The 13,874-nt window shown below is 48.8% G+C and overlaps 1 protein-coding gene, 1 long non-coding RNA gene and 1 other non-coding gene across 7 annotated transcripts in view; 2 read left to right on the top strand and 1 right to left on the bottom strand.

Annotated features, from left to right (window-relative positions):
- Nucleotides 1-13,874, top strand: part of LOC132594116 (uncharacterized) — a 134,206-nt gene that overhangs the window by 82,596 nt on the left and 37,736 nt on the right. The window lies entirely within an intron of this gene.
- ALOX15 (arachidonate 15-lipoxygenase) lies at nucleotides 535-8,381 on the bottom strand. The gene is given in 17 exon segments (XM_060290776.2): nucleotides 535-545; nucleotides 765-960; nucleotides 1,071-1,238; nucleotides 1,351-1,451; nucleotides 2,025-2,146; nucleotides 2,298-2,388; nucleotides 2,391-2,466; nucleotides 2,564-2,650; nucleotides 3,939-4,153; nucleotides 4,309-4,447; nucleotides 5,317-5,477; nucleotides 5,670-5,759; nucleotides 5,762-5,772; nucleotides 5,932-6,054; nucleotides 6,139-6,220; nucleotides 6,490-6,694; nucleotides 8,247-8,381. Coding segments are annotated over 17 exon segments (2,013 nt in total).
- On the top strand, nucleotides 4,973-5,045 carry TRNAG-CCC (transfer RNA glycine (anticodon CCC)). Its single transcript has one exon. It is a non-coding gene; the product is annotated as a tRNA-Gly (tRNA).

The following is a 13,874-nucleotide window of genomic DNA, read 5'->3' as shown; positions in this document are numbered from 1 at the left end:
CGCTTTGTAAGTGAGTCATGAAATGAAAATCTTGAGAATTTCTGTGTTAATGGTTTGCTTTGTGTTGTGACTGGTCTCAGGACAAGCAGTGAATCCCATCCAGTTAGAAAGATGTGCTGTACACTCTTTGGCCAATATTTGATTTAGCATAGTTTGGACTAAATTCTTTTCTTTCATTAGTCTAAAATATCTTTTTCCTGTCATTAACTGAATTTAGGTTCAGAATCATATTTGATTCATAAAAGGTTCATTCATTCATTATCACCCTGTTCTATTCTTGGAACTGTTTGTATAAATGTGGCTGTTGGGGCTTCCCTGGTGGCGCAGTGGTTGAGAGTCCACCTGCCGATGCAGGGGACACGGGTTCGTGCCCCAGTTCAGGAAGATCCCACATGCCGCGGAGTGGCTGGGCCCATGAGCCATGGCCGCTGAACCTGCGCGTCCGGAGCCTGTGCTGCGCAACGGGAGAGGCCACAACAGTGAGAGGCCCTAGTATCGCAAAAAAAAAAAAAAAATTGTGGCTGTTAACCTGCCCTATGGGTGATCTGAAATATCAAGGAAGAAGGGGTGGGGGTGAGGCGGAAGAAATAGGGACAAGGTCCCTAGGTCCTGCATCTGGAGTAAAATTTGTTCCCAGTGGGCGCAGACAATGAAAAGGTGACTTTGGGGACGATGGGAGTTGGGAAGAGGATGGGGTTTGGGGAGGGCAAGACTGAGAGCACTAGGGGATGGGTGTGGCTTGGGTGGAAGGGGGCCGAAACAACCCAAGGCTTGGGGCACTCCTATGGCCACACTGTTTTCCGCCAGGCTGGGCCGCAGGTATTCGTAGGGCAAGTCCAGCTTGGCATTCCGGATCTCAATGCCCTTTTCCAGGGCAGCCAGCTCCTCCCTGAACTTCTTCAGTGCAGCCTTGGGCTCAGGGCCCGAAAAATACTCCTCCTTATGTTGGTCCAGAGCCACCTGGACAGAGGGGAAAAAGGCAGCTGAGAGCTTCACTGACCCTCAGTCTGGAGTGCCACAGCTCCCAGTACCTGCCCCCTTCCTCGGGGACCCGGGCACCTGGCTCTCACCATGATGGACTGGCGTCTGCCCAGTTGCCAAGTGATGGACATCTGGAGAGAAACCTGATGAAGGTTGGGCAGTGTTGCCATCACTGTCTCCAGTGTCACATCCTTGGTGGTTGGCGGGGGCAGCCGCATCGTGCAGGGTGCGTTAGGGACCCAAGCGTACCAGTCGAGCTAAGGAGGGGCAGTCAATGTCTACTAAACATGACAACCCCTAAGACCACCTGCACACAGCCCCCTTCCCCCTCCAGGCACAAATGCCCAGCTGCCCCCCTATGATAAGTACCTGGCCTAGGTGGTTGGAGCTGTGCTGGCCAGTGCAGGTGAAGATGCACGTGGTCACAAAGTGGCAAAGCTGGTCCTTGGACTGTAGGGCGATGGGAAACCCTGCAAGGGGTAAGGAGAGTTAGAAGCTGTGAGGCCCAGGATAGAGGCAGAGTTCAGAGGGACTGAGGAGGAGAACAAGAGAGGTAAGAAGAGGACCAAGGACTCTCAGTAACTACTGTGGGAAGTGAGACGAGCGTGGGTTGGGGTGGCGGGAGCAGGGAGGTCTTTTGGGAGGGTCCCACTCAGTGGGGTGCTGGTGTGGCTCACAAGAGTCAATGATGTCAAATGTTCAAGTATTTAGCAAGCTGGTTGACATCACCTTGGTAGCCACAGTGCAATATTTACACCATGGAAATGGGCAAATGCTACAAATCGGGGCATTTTTTTTTCCCCAGGGAGCCAGTTGTTAAACATTTATGAGCAACCTCTGGTCCCACTGCATCTGGGACCTAGAGGGGCTCTCAGAGCACGGGATGGAGACCTGCTTCTAGCTGAGAGGAAAAGGAATCTGGGAAGGCTTTAGGTGTTTTCATAGGGGTTGGGAATGCTTCTGGAAGGTTCCATAGAAGTAGAGAGGATTCTGGGGAAGTTCTAGGGAGGAATCATGTGCTGGGGTCTCGGGGCTCATCCTACCTCGGTCCTGGGCCCCTAGCAGTCCAATCTCAGTGATCTCTCGACACCAGGCCTGCAGCTCAAGATCCTCTTTCACAGACTTGTCCGTCTTACAGTGGAGACTCACAATGCCCTCCACGTAGCTGCCAGTGGAGGGGTCAGGGCGGGGGAGCTGAGGCTGACGACAGGGAGCCCCCAGGCCCTCTGCTCCTTGCCCGCGCAGCCCCCAGGCTGGGCCACAGACCTCATGTTTCCCCAGCTCCTCCCCGGCCTCACCGCCCCCTGCCACCTCACTGAGAGATGATTTCCCAGAGCCGAAGGGCATTTTGCACATAGAAAGGAGACTTGACTCCCAAGAGCCCCCGCTCAGCCAGGTCATCAGGGGGCAGAAGGAGCTATAGGTTAGAAAGGCTCCTGCTCTCTTGAACAGCTCCACATGGCCGCCCCCACCTGTGCTCACCACCTGAGGAGCAAGGACAGGTGGGGTCAGGCCAGTCCACCTGCCCCACGGCCAGAGCCGGAGTGTGAACTCCAGAACCGCCCCCTTTCTCTCTTCATACCTGGTCGAAAATTCCCAAATCAGCGACCAGCCCAGTCCTGGCCCTGAGGTTAATTTCCATGGTGTATCGAACGTGCAGAATGAGAAGCTGGAGGGAGAGGAACAGGGAAGGGCAGGGTCAGAAGACAGCTGTGGCCCGTCCCTGCAGGAAATAGGGGCTGAAAAGCAGGAAAGGTACCAGGTCTTCGGGAAAAGCAGGGACTGAAGTACAGCGGCCCCTCAACACCACTGACTTAATGCTCTTTGATCATTGAAAGAAATCGTTCTCCTTTTCTCTTCATGGTCTTCTCAATGTTTCTCCACCTTTGTTTTCATTATCACTTCTCCAAGGAGGCTTTTTTGATATTTTTTGTACTCTTACCTGCCCCATGAACTTTTAGTGCTACAGATATACTATATATCTGTTACCTCCTGTAAATATATATGTGCTTTATACATAAAAATAATTTTTTGCCCTCCAGAACATGGTCTAATCTGCTACCTCCAGAACTTCATCTCCTACCCTCCATTGTCCATTATACTCACATTTGTCCATTATACTCACCTTCTTTCTGTCCTTCAAACACTCCAAGCTTGTTCCTGAGTCAGGACCCTGGCGCTAAGCTGTCCCCTCCGCCTAGAGCAACGTGCCCCGTGCTCTGCTCATGGCTGGCTCTGTGTAATTTCATTCTCCCTGTCACCTCCTGAAAGGAGCCTATCCCGACCACCCAGTCTAAACTCACTATCACATCACCCTGCCCTGATTCTCTGCAGTGTGCTCACTGCAGCTCATCTATTACAATACAGTCTTCACCGTCCGTTAGCCCTTAATGGATAGGAAAATCCCCAGAGACTAGGACCTTGGCTGTCTTGCTTAGCACCGGCATCTAGAATGGTTATTTGCCCCATCGGAGACACCCAAGTAAAACGTTAATGGACGAACACTCTGTTCTAACTGTCAGCTACTGTCGCTGACCTGAGCCCCTCTAACTGGCCTATGTGTTACTACCCGGGAACCCTTCAAAACTGGCTGGAAAAATCTTTTATATTATTCGCATGGTCCCCTCTCCCTGGGTGGAATCCTCAGTCATTTGTGTATTCTGTTTATATACTGCATGTGTATCTGTGCTTTATACATAAAAAGAGTAAGACTTCCTGCCCCCCACTCGCTCACCCTCCCACCACTCTCCACCCCATCAATGAATCATTTTCACCTCCTCGGAAGTGATATCACCCTGTTAGAAATGCAGAGCAAGCCATGCTCTCGCGCCATTGTTCATTTGTCTTTTATTGGTTGCTTCTTCCCAAAAGCTGAGATTCCACAGAGAAGGTGCTTCCAGAGGTGGGACCACTCTGTGGGGCAGAGAGTGGGGGAGGAGGGGGGGATAAAGTGTTACCTTGAACATAGGATGTGTCGATGGAAGGCACCTCATGGTGGCCACAGCAATGACCTCAGCCACCAAGTGTCCCCTTAGGAGATGAGACTGCAGCTCGTGAAGCTGGAAGTCAGAGCTGTGGACCCAGCATTTGGCCAGGAGCCAGGCCATCGGGGGATCCGTGGGCAGGAAAAGCAGTGGTGGGGGAGACCCCTTGCGTGGCAGTTGGAGCTGGAAGAGGGACAGAAGTGGGATTTGGGAGGGGTGAGGGCCAGTGCACAACAGACTCCCCTTCCCTTGCATGCTTAAGCTCTTCCTCTTCCTCCAAAGTTGCTTAGCATTCTCCATCTGACGGCTGCCGCTCCCTTACAGTCTGAGTCCTCTCACCTGATGACCATGGGTAAGAGTTTCCCATCAGGCTGCAGTTTCAGCATAACCAGAGGAGCAGCCAGGTACTGCTGGCTACACAGGATGACGTTGGCCTTGATCCCATCCAGCAAGGAGACGTCAGCTTCAAATAGCGTGCCTCCCTGGATGGGGGCAGAGAGCAAGGGCTGCTATCAGCATAAGACATCTTCTTCCCACTCTGATTCCCCAAAGGAAGAAGGAAACTGATTTGTCTCCATGACCTACTTCCTACCAGGAGATGGATCATGTGCTTGTTGCCTCATATAATTCTTAGATGCACTTGAATTAGCCCCAGTTCTATAAAAGAGGAAACAGATGGTCAGAGAGGATAGATATCTTGCCTGAAGTCACACAGCTTATAAACAGCAGAGCCAGGATTCAAGCTCAAGTCTGTCTCACCCTAAATCCCATGCGTTTTCTCTTATTAGTTCCATGCTGACTCCCCATCAACAGCCCCAGCCCTGACCCTGATTCTCTTACTCCACACTCTCCCTAAGTCCCTAGCACCCAGTCACAGCTCTTCATTTTGACTCTGTCTCTGTCACCCATCACATACTCTTCCTCCACAGCACGCTATTCTCCTTAGGAGAGGAAAGCCATGGAGGGGCACCCTTCCAGGATCACTCAAGATTTCTGCTGTAGGGACTTCCCTGGTGGTCCAGTGGTTAAGACTCTGCGCTCCCAATGCAGGGGGCCCAGGTTCGATCCCTGGTCAGGGAACTAGATCCCGTATGCTGCAACTAAAGGAGTCCGCATGCCACAACTAAAGATCCCACGTGCTGCAACGAAGATCCCACATGCCACAACTAAGAGCCGGCACAGCTAAATAAATACATACATACATAAATATTAAAAAAAAAAAAAAGATTTCTGCTGTAGGATCCCGTCTCGCCATTTGGCAGCAAGCTGGGCCCACGGTAGACCCCGCAGCAGCGCAAACACCCCACCCCCATTTCACTGTGTGGTCTCCTTAGGGCTCTTCCGTCCATACCTGGAGCTCCTTCTCCAGCTGGGCCTGCAGCTCCTCCATCCCTGGAGGAAACTCTAGGCGGGCAGGAAGGTGATTGGAGCATCTCAGGAACATGGGGTTGGAGCCATTGAGAAACTGGTACCCAAATAAGACATCCTCCTTCCAGGAGTCCCGCACCCGCTCTGGGGATGGCATTTGTGCAGTTTTCTGTGGGATCTGAGCTCCTGGTCTTTCCAACCCCCACCAAACCATCCCCACTTGACCCCAACCTATTGGAGGGGCCCAGGCCTCTGGTCTCCCAACCATGGTTCCTTAGACTGAGTAGGATCTGGGTGTAAGGGTCCTGAGAGAAATACTGGGGTAGGGGCACTAACCAGCCGACTTGCTCTGGCCACACCAGAAAACCCTGTTGAAGTCATCCAGACTGTTCCAGCTAGTCAGAATATTTGAAGAGTCTTTGATGCTAGGTCTGCCAGCCTTCAGGGAAGGATGGGCGAAGAGTTTGTTATTCTCAGAATCAAACATTACAACCCCACGCATCCACCTTGGGCTGGTCCAGCCCTGTGAAGTCCATAAACCCACTGGCCTCCACTGGACCAGGACAGCTCCCTGTCGCCCAGCATGCCTTGTTCTTACCCCTTGACCAGCGAAGCCTCAAAGTCAATTCTTTTGTCCTCCAGAAATCTCTCATCTATGGGGAGGTCACATATTGTGGCCCCGGCCATATTCAGGATTAACCCATCCTTCCAGTTACCCCACCTGCGGTGGAAATGAAACCAGGCATTGGTACTGGGGAAGGGTCAGTGGCTCCCTGGGGGGTCAGGAAGTGGGAGTGGGGCAGACTGGTACAGCTTCCTTCTCTCTTCCAGTTCCTCCTCCCTGTGTTTCTTGAACAGGCCTTGAGGGTCGTCGACCACTGTGCGACCTAGAAGTGGGGAGGAGGGCATGGGCCATGAGGCTCCTCCTGAGAGCCTCTCCCCTGTCCCTGCCAGGGGTCCCTCAGCCCGCCCTTGCGGCTGGCCCCTGACCCTTCAGCATCACTGCACACCCCCAGTCTCCATGCTGCTCTGTGCCAGCTCCAGCATCCCGCCTCTTCCGTGACCCCCAAAGACCACGCCCCCTTCGCTCCCCCACCCCCAACTTCTCTCGTGCCCCCGGAGGCCTCTCACACCCCCAAGCCCCCCCGCTGCTCACCAGTGCCCTCGGGTAGGCTCAGGATGCCTTTGCCCTCCAGCCAGCGGTAGCGTGGGAACCTGAACTCGTTCCCACTGGCCCCGGGGCCCTGCACGGAGATCGAGTTGCAGAACCACGCGTCATCCTGAAGGAGGTGCCATTTGCTCAGTTTCACGAACAGCAGCGGCCCCAGGTACTCTGACACGTCCACCTCGAATTCCGCCTACTGCCCGCGACAAAAGAGGGTCAACAAGAGGGGCTCTCTGGAAGGAATCCTCGGACTGAGCTCTGGACGCCCTTCCCTCTGGGCCTCTGGGAAAGCGGCGCGGAAGGAGCCAGAGAGGAAGGGGGCGCGCACCAAGCAGGCGGCTCCACGACCCCATTCTCGATCGTGAGTTCCTCAGCCCCGGGTGAGGCGGGAGGCGGAAGGTGGAGAGGGGCACTCCTCCCTGTAGTCACTGATTGCGCCGAGAGTTGGGCTGCGCACTGGGCACCCGCGAGCGCACTGGTGACCAGTGTACAGACATTGTCCCCTCGACCCCGTCACCAAGGCCGAGCGCCCACAGAGGCCCCACCCAGCCCGGAGCAAGCTTCCCCGAGGACATCCCGTCAAAGCGGAGACGCACAGGTGCAAAGGGCTTAGCCGGGGAGAATGAGAAAGAGGAAAAGGTGGGGGAAAGGCAGGCCAGAGAGGGGAAGCGGGGAGAGCAGAGGCCAAGGCCGGGCGAGCGGCGTCGCGGAGCTGGAGCGCTGAGCGCGAGGTGTGGGCAGATGAGCAGGACCAGATCGTAAAGTCTGGAAGGTTAAGCCAAGAGCTTTGGCTTGGTGCTGAGAGTAAGCGGAAGCCATTCACATGTTTTCAGTCGGGGGACTGTTTTAAGGATGGGAATGTATTGGGAAGAAATCGCTCTGACTGCAGAAGGGCTTGGAAGGGCAGGGGCGCAAGCGGTGAGGCGGGTGAAGAGAATGAAGGTGGCGTAGGTTCGAGGGGACATTAGTGGTCAGAGTGGGATGGACATCAGGGTATGGTTGCCGGAGATGTCTAAGAGATGGACTGGACAGCGATCGATTCTTGGTTAGACGGAGGCGAAGAGAGGCGGAGGTGGGAGTGCACCTGGGGGATAAAAGGGGAGCGGTCTGGGACGTGGGGAGAGGGGAGGACCTCACTTGAGCATGGTCCTTTGAAGCGTCCATGGGCCAGACATCAGATCTGGGGATCTTGGAGAGAGCTGGATGGGAGATGGGAATCTGGGGGTCGGCGGAGGCAAAATGTAACAGGAGCCAGGAGCGAATACCAGGTAGATGTGATGGGAGAGGGGGTGGGTGGGGAAATCGAGTGCTCTCATCACTCGGCTTCTTCTCCGCCCTCTTCCTGCGTCCCCATCCCCGCCACATCCCAGAGATAAAGCCCGCAAGGTCGGAGAAGATCTGTGAAGATCTGAAATAGTAGCTTTTAAGAAGAGGAGACAGGAGACGGACGGCCGCTCTAAGGACCCCTGAGTTTCCAAAAACAGACTTCTGTGGAACGACGGGCGCGCAAGACTATCCCAATTCCAAGGAGGGTGGGCGGCGGGAACATTTATTGAGCAGTTACCGTGTGCCGCGTCCCGCCCTAAAGCGCTTTACTCTCGCGGTCTCCTAGCCCTCTCCGCGCGTGGGGCGTGCGCCCGTAGCCGCCGGGAGGAGCTGGAGGCCGGCTGCGGCGCGTCTCTTCCAGGGGACTTGTGGGCCTTGGGGCCAGGGGCGCAGCCCACCCCGTTCGGCTCCGGCCAGCTCACCTTGCCGCTCATCGGCCGCAGGCGCCACCCGAGCGCCGCCTCCCCGTGCTGGCCGACCAGCCACAGCTGCACCTTGTTGTTGGAGCCCGCGCGGAGCGAGGACCCGCTGGACACGCGGACGCGGTAGAGACCCATCTTGCCCAAAGAAGTTTCGCCCCTTCTGAGCGGGAAGAAGAGTGGATGCGCTAAATAACTGGGCCCGAGACCACGCCCCTCCGAAGCCTGGCGGAGTTCGGGGTGTGGGTGACAGGTCTCCAACCAACCCCGCCTGTCCGCGCTCCGGGGTCCTCAGCTCCGCGCAGCCCAGAGCTCAGCCCTGACTCCAAGAAGGCGGGGCCCCCCGGGGGAGGGTAGAGGGCGCAGAGGTGGGAGGAGGATGGTAGGGGGAAGCAGATGCGGATTTGGGCAGAAAACATGCAGGAAGAAGGAATCGACGCCTGGCCCGGAAGACAGATGGTGGGAGTGGCTGGAGGCCCCCTCCATCTAAGCGCGCGCGCCCGCCTCACAAGTTGGTTCACCACAGCCAAGGGTCGTGCTCAAGGCTGCAAGGGAGGATGAAGACGGCAAGGAGACGGGACCCAGCAGCATTTGGGAGCCAAGTAGTCCCAGGAAAAAATAACTGTTCCAAGAACAGGAAGGACTGATCAGCGCCATGTGGCTGCACATGATAACCAGGTAGAAAGGAGATCCAACCAGTTAACCAACGCTGGTACTCACACTCTGTGACCAAGGAGAAAGGGAGTCCTGAGATGCTGAATTAGCCAAATGTCCTGAAGAGAAGCAAAATCCACTAGACGCCACCTTAACCATAAGACATTAGGAATGCACGCATAATTTTTTAATAATACTAACAAAGCAAGTCAATTATCATAATGACAAAACCAGGAGTTCCATGACTCTAGCCAAGTGAAACTAAAGGAATCCATCATTTCAGAGGAGAAAGAGGTTGCAGAAATTAAAACCTTATGTAGAAGATGCAAACATTAAAAGACTATTTGGGGTAACAGGAGAAGTTTTACTGGAGCAAAGATAGCGCCTTGGAAGAAACAACAAGCTTCAGAGCCCCAAGTGTGAATCAATCTGCTGAGAAGCCCTATTCTGTAGCCTCAGTGCATTCAAGGATCTGAGACAATATTCTTTGTGGGATATGAGGGAATCTGGCAAGATTTTGGTAACACCAAGAAAACATCAAAAGAAGTATTTTAGCAACCTTGAGAAAATATCTTATTCCTAGAGAAAGACCGGAACAAGTAGAAACCAACAAAGTAACTAAATCCATGGTGTTGGTGTGTTAAAACAGATTTACGTATAATGACAGTAAGTCTCGTAATCATTGTATTTGTGTTCCTTTTGTGTACTGTTTACATTGTATTCAAAAGAATCATATTAAATTTGTAATTGCAGTTTAGATTATTTAAGGAATTTTAATGAAGTATGCAAGCAATGTTTAAATATTAAAATTTATTTTTCGAAGTTCTGTTTATAGATAAATGTTTTAAAAATCGAGTATTAAATAAAATACCAATATTTTTGGAGTATTCTCTCCATGGACAAAAGTTATCCTCAAACTTTTAAAAACTCTATCAACAATGAGCATAAACTGTGTCCACAATAATTATAGAAAAATAGCTGAAAGAGTGGACTATGGTTTTCTCTAGGTATATGCCCAGTAGTGGGATGGCTGGGTCATATGGTAATTCGATTTTTAGTTTTGTAAGGAACCTCCATACTGTTCTCCGTAGTGGCTGTATCAATTTACATTCCCACCAACAGTGCAAGAGGGTTCCCTTTTCTCCACACCCTCTCCAGCATTTGTTGTTTGTAGATTTTCTGATGATGCCCATTCTAACTGGTGTGAGGTGATATCTCATTGTAGTTTTGATTTGCATTTCTCTAATAATTAGTGATGTTGAGCAGCTTTTCATGTGCTTCTTGGCCATCTGTATGTCTTTGGAGAAATGTCTATTTAGGTCTTCTGCCCGTTTTTTGATTGGGTTGTTTGGTTTTTTAATATTGAGCTGCATGAGCTGTTTATATATTTTGGAGATTAATCCTTTGTCCGTTGATTCGTTTGCAAATATTTTCTCCAATTCTGAGGGTTGTCTTTTCATCTTGTTTATGGTTTCCTTTGCTGTGCAAAAACTTTTAAGTTTCATTAGGTCCCATTTGTTTATTTTTGTTCTTATTTCCATTACTCTAGGAGGTGGATCAAAAAAGATCTTGTGGGCTTCCCTGGTGGCGCAGTGGTTGAGAATCCACCTGCCGATGCAGGGGACGTGGGTTCGTGCTCCAGTCCGGGAAGATCCCACATGCCGTGGAGCGGCTGGGCCCGTGAGCCATGGCCGCTGAGCCTGCACGTCCGGAGCCTGTGCTGCGCAACGGGAGAGGCCACAGCAGTGAGAGGCCCGCGTACCGCAAAAAAAAAAGATCTTGCTGTGATTAAGAGTGTTCTTCCTATGTCTTCCTCTAAGAGTTTTATAGTGTCCAGTCTTACATTTAGGTCTCTAATCCATTTTGAGTTTATTTTTGTGTATGGTGTTAGGGAGTGTTCTAATTTCATTCTTTTACATGTAACTGTCCAGTTTTCCCAGCACCACTTATTGAAGAGATTGTCGTTTCTTCATTGTATATCCTTGCCTCCTTTGTCATAGATTAGTTGACCACAGGTGCATGGGTTTATCTCTGGGCTTTCTATCCTGTTCCATTGATCTATATTTCTGTTTTTGTGCCAGTACCATATTGTCTTGATTACTGTAGCTTTGTAGTATAGTCTGAAGTCAGGAAGTCTGATTCCTCCAGCTCTGTTTTTTTCCCTCAAGACCACTTTGGCTCTTTGGGGTTTTTGTGTCTCCATACAAATTTTAAGATTTTTTGTTCTAGTTCTGTAAAAAATGCCATTGGTAATTTGATAGGGATTGCATTGAATCTATAGGTTGCTTTGGGTAGTATAGTCATTTTCACAATATTGATTCTTCCAATCCAAGAACATGGTATATATCTCTCCATCTGTTTGTATCATCTTTAATTACTTTCATCAGTGTCTTATAGTTTTCTGCATACAGGTCTTCTGTCTCCCTAGGTAGGTTTATTCCTAGGTATTTTATTCTTTTTGTTGCAGTGGTAAATGGGAGTGTTTCCTTAATTTCTCTTTCAGATTTTTCATCATTAGTGTATAGGAATGCAGGAGATTTCTGTGCACTAATTTTGTATCCTGCAACTTTACCAAATTCATTGATTAGCTCTAGTAGTCTTATGGTGGCATCTTTAGGATTCTCTATGTGTAGTATCATGTCATCTGCAAACAGTGACAGTTTTACTTCTTCTTTTCCAACTTGGATTCCTTTTATTTCTTTTTCTTCTCTGATTGCCGTGGCTAGGACTTCCAAAACTATGTTGAATAATAGTGGTGAGAGTGGACATCCTTGTCTCGTTCCTGATCTTAGAGGAAATGCTTTCAGTTTTTCACCATTGAGAATGATGTTTGCTGTGGTTTGTCGTATGTTATGTTGTGGTAGGTTCCCTCTATGCCCACTTTCTGGAGAGTTTTTATCATAAATCGGTGTTGAACTTTGTCAAAAGCTTTTTCTGCATCTATTGAGATGATCATCTGGTTCTTATTCTTCAATTTGTTAATATGGTGTATCACATTGATTGATTTGCATATACTGAAGAATCCTTTCATCCCTGGGATAAATCCCACTTGATCATGGTGTATGATCCTTTTAATATGTTGTTGGATTCTGTTTGCTAGTATTTTATTGAGGATTTTTGCATCTATATTCGTCAGTGGTATTGGTCTGTAATTTTCTTTTTTTGTGGTATCTTTGTCTGGTTTTGGTATCAGGATGATGGTGGCCTCATAAAATGAGTTTGGGAGTGTTTCTTCCTCTTCAATTTTTTGGAAGAGTTTGAGAAGGATGTGTGTTAGCTCTTCTCTAAATGTTTGATAGAATTTACCTGTGAAGCCATCTGGTCCTGGACTTTTGTTTGTTGGAAGATTTTTAATCACAGTTTCTATTTCATGACTTGTTATTGGTCTGTTCATATTTTCTATTTCTTCCTGGTTCAGTCTTGGAAGGTTATACCTTTCTAATAATTTGTCCATTTCTTCCAGGTTGTCCATTTTATTGGCATAGCATTGCTTGTAGTAGTCTCTTAGGTTGATTTGTATTTCTGTGGTGTGTGTTGTAACTTCTCCTTTTTCATTTCTAATTTTATTGATTTGAGTCCTCTCCCTCTTTTTCTTGATGAGTCTGGCTAATGGTTTATCAATTTTGTTTATCTTCTCAAAGAACCAGCCTTTAGTTTTATTGATCTTTGCTATTGTTTTTTTTGTTTCTATTTCATTTATTTATGCTCTGATCTTTATGATTTCTTTCCTTCTGCTAACTTTGGGTTTTGTTTGTTCTTCTTTCTCTAGTTCCTTTAGGTGTAAGGTTAGATTGTTTATTTGAGATATTTCTTGTTTCTTGAGGTAGGCTTGTATTGCTATAAAATTCCCTCGTAGAACTGCTTTTGCTGCATCCCATAGATTTTGGATCATCGTGTTTTCATTGTCATTTGTCTCTAGGTATTTTTTTGATTTCCTCTTTGATTTCTTCAGTGATCTCTTGGTTATTTAGTAACATATTGTTTAGCCTCCATGTGTTTCTGTTTTTTACAGTTTTTTTCCCTGTAATTGATTTCTAATCTCATAGCGTTGTGGTCAGAAAAGATGCCTGATATGATTTCAATTTTCTTAAATTTACTGAGGCTTGATTTGTGACCCAAGATGTGATCTATCCTGGAGAATGTTCCATGCGCACTTGAGAAGAAAGTGTAATCTGCTGTTTTTGGATGGAATGTCCTATAAATATCAGTTAAATCTATCTGGTCTATTGTGTCTTTTAAAGCTTGGAATTCCTTATTAATTTTCTGTTTGGATGATCTGTCCATTGGTGTAAGTGAGGTGTTAAAGTCCCCCACTATTATTGTGTTACTGTGGATTTCCTCTTTTATAGCTGTTAGCAAGTTGCATTATGTATTGAGGTGCTCCTATGTTGGGTGCATATGTATTTATAATTGTCATATCTTCTTGGATTGATCCCTTGATCATTATGTAGTGTCCTTCCTTGTCTCTTGTAACATTCTTTATTTTAAAGTCTATTTTATCTGATATGAGTACTGCTACTCCAGCTTTCTTTTGATTTCCATTTGCATGGAATATCTTTTTCCATCCCCTCACTTTCAGTCTGTATGTGTCCCTAGGTCTGAAGTGGGTCTCTTGTAGACAGCATATATATGGTTCTTGTTTTTGTATCCATTCAGCAAGCCTGTGTCTTTTGGTTGGAGCACTTAATCCATTCACGTTTAAGGTAATTATCGATATGTATGTTCCTATTACCATTTTCTTAATTGTTTTGGATTTGTTTGTGTAGGTCCTTTTCTTCTCTTGTGTTTCCCACTTAGAGAAGTTCCTTTAGCATTTGTTGTAGAGCTGGTTTGGTGGTTGTGAATTCTTTTAGCTTTTGCTCGTCTGTAAAGCTTTTGATTTCTCCATCGAATCTGAATGAGATCCTTGCTGGGTAGAGTAAGCTTGGTTGCAGGTTCTTCCCTTTCATCACTTTAAATATGTCATGCCACTCCCTT

Source organism: Globicephala melas, chromosome 20 (genome assembly GCF_963455315.2).
Source record: "Globicephala melas chromosome 20, mGloMel1.2, whole genome shotgun sequence".
NCBI lineage: Eukaryota > Metazoa > Chordata > Mammalia > Artiodactyla > Delphinidae > Globicephala > Globicephala melas.
The sequence above is the reverse complement of the archived record's forward strand: the minus strand, read 5'-3'. Positions and strand labels throughout refer to the sequence as shown.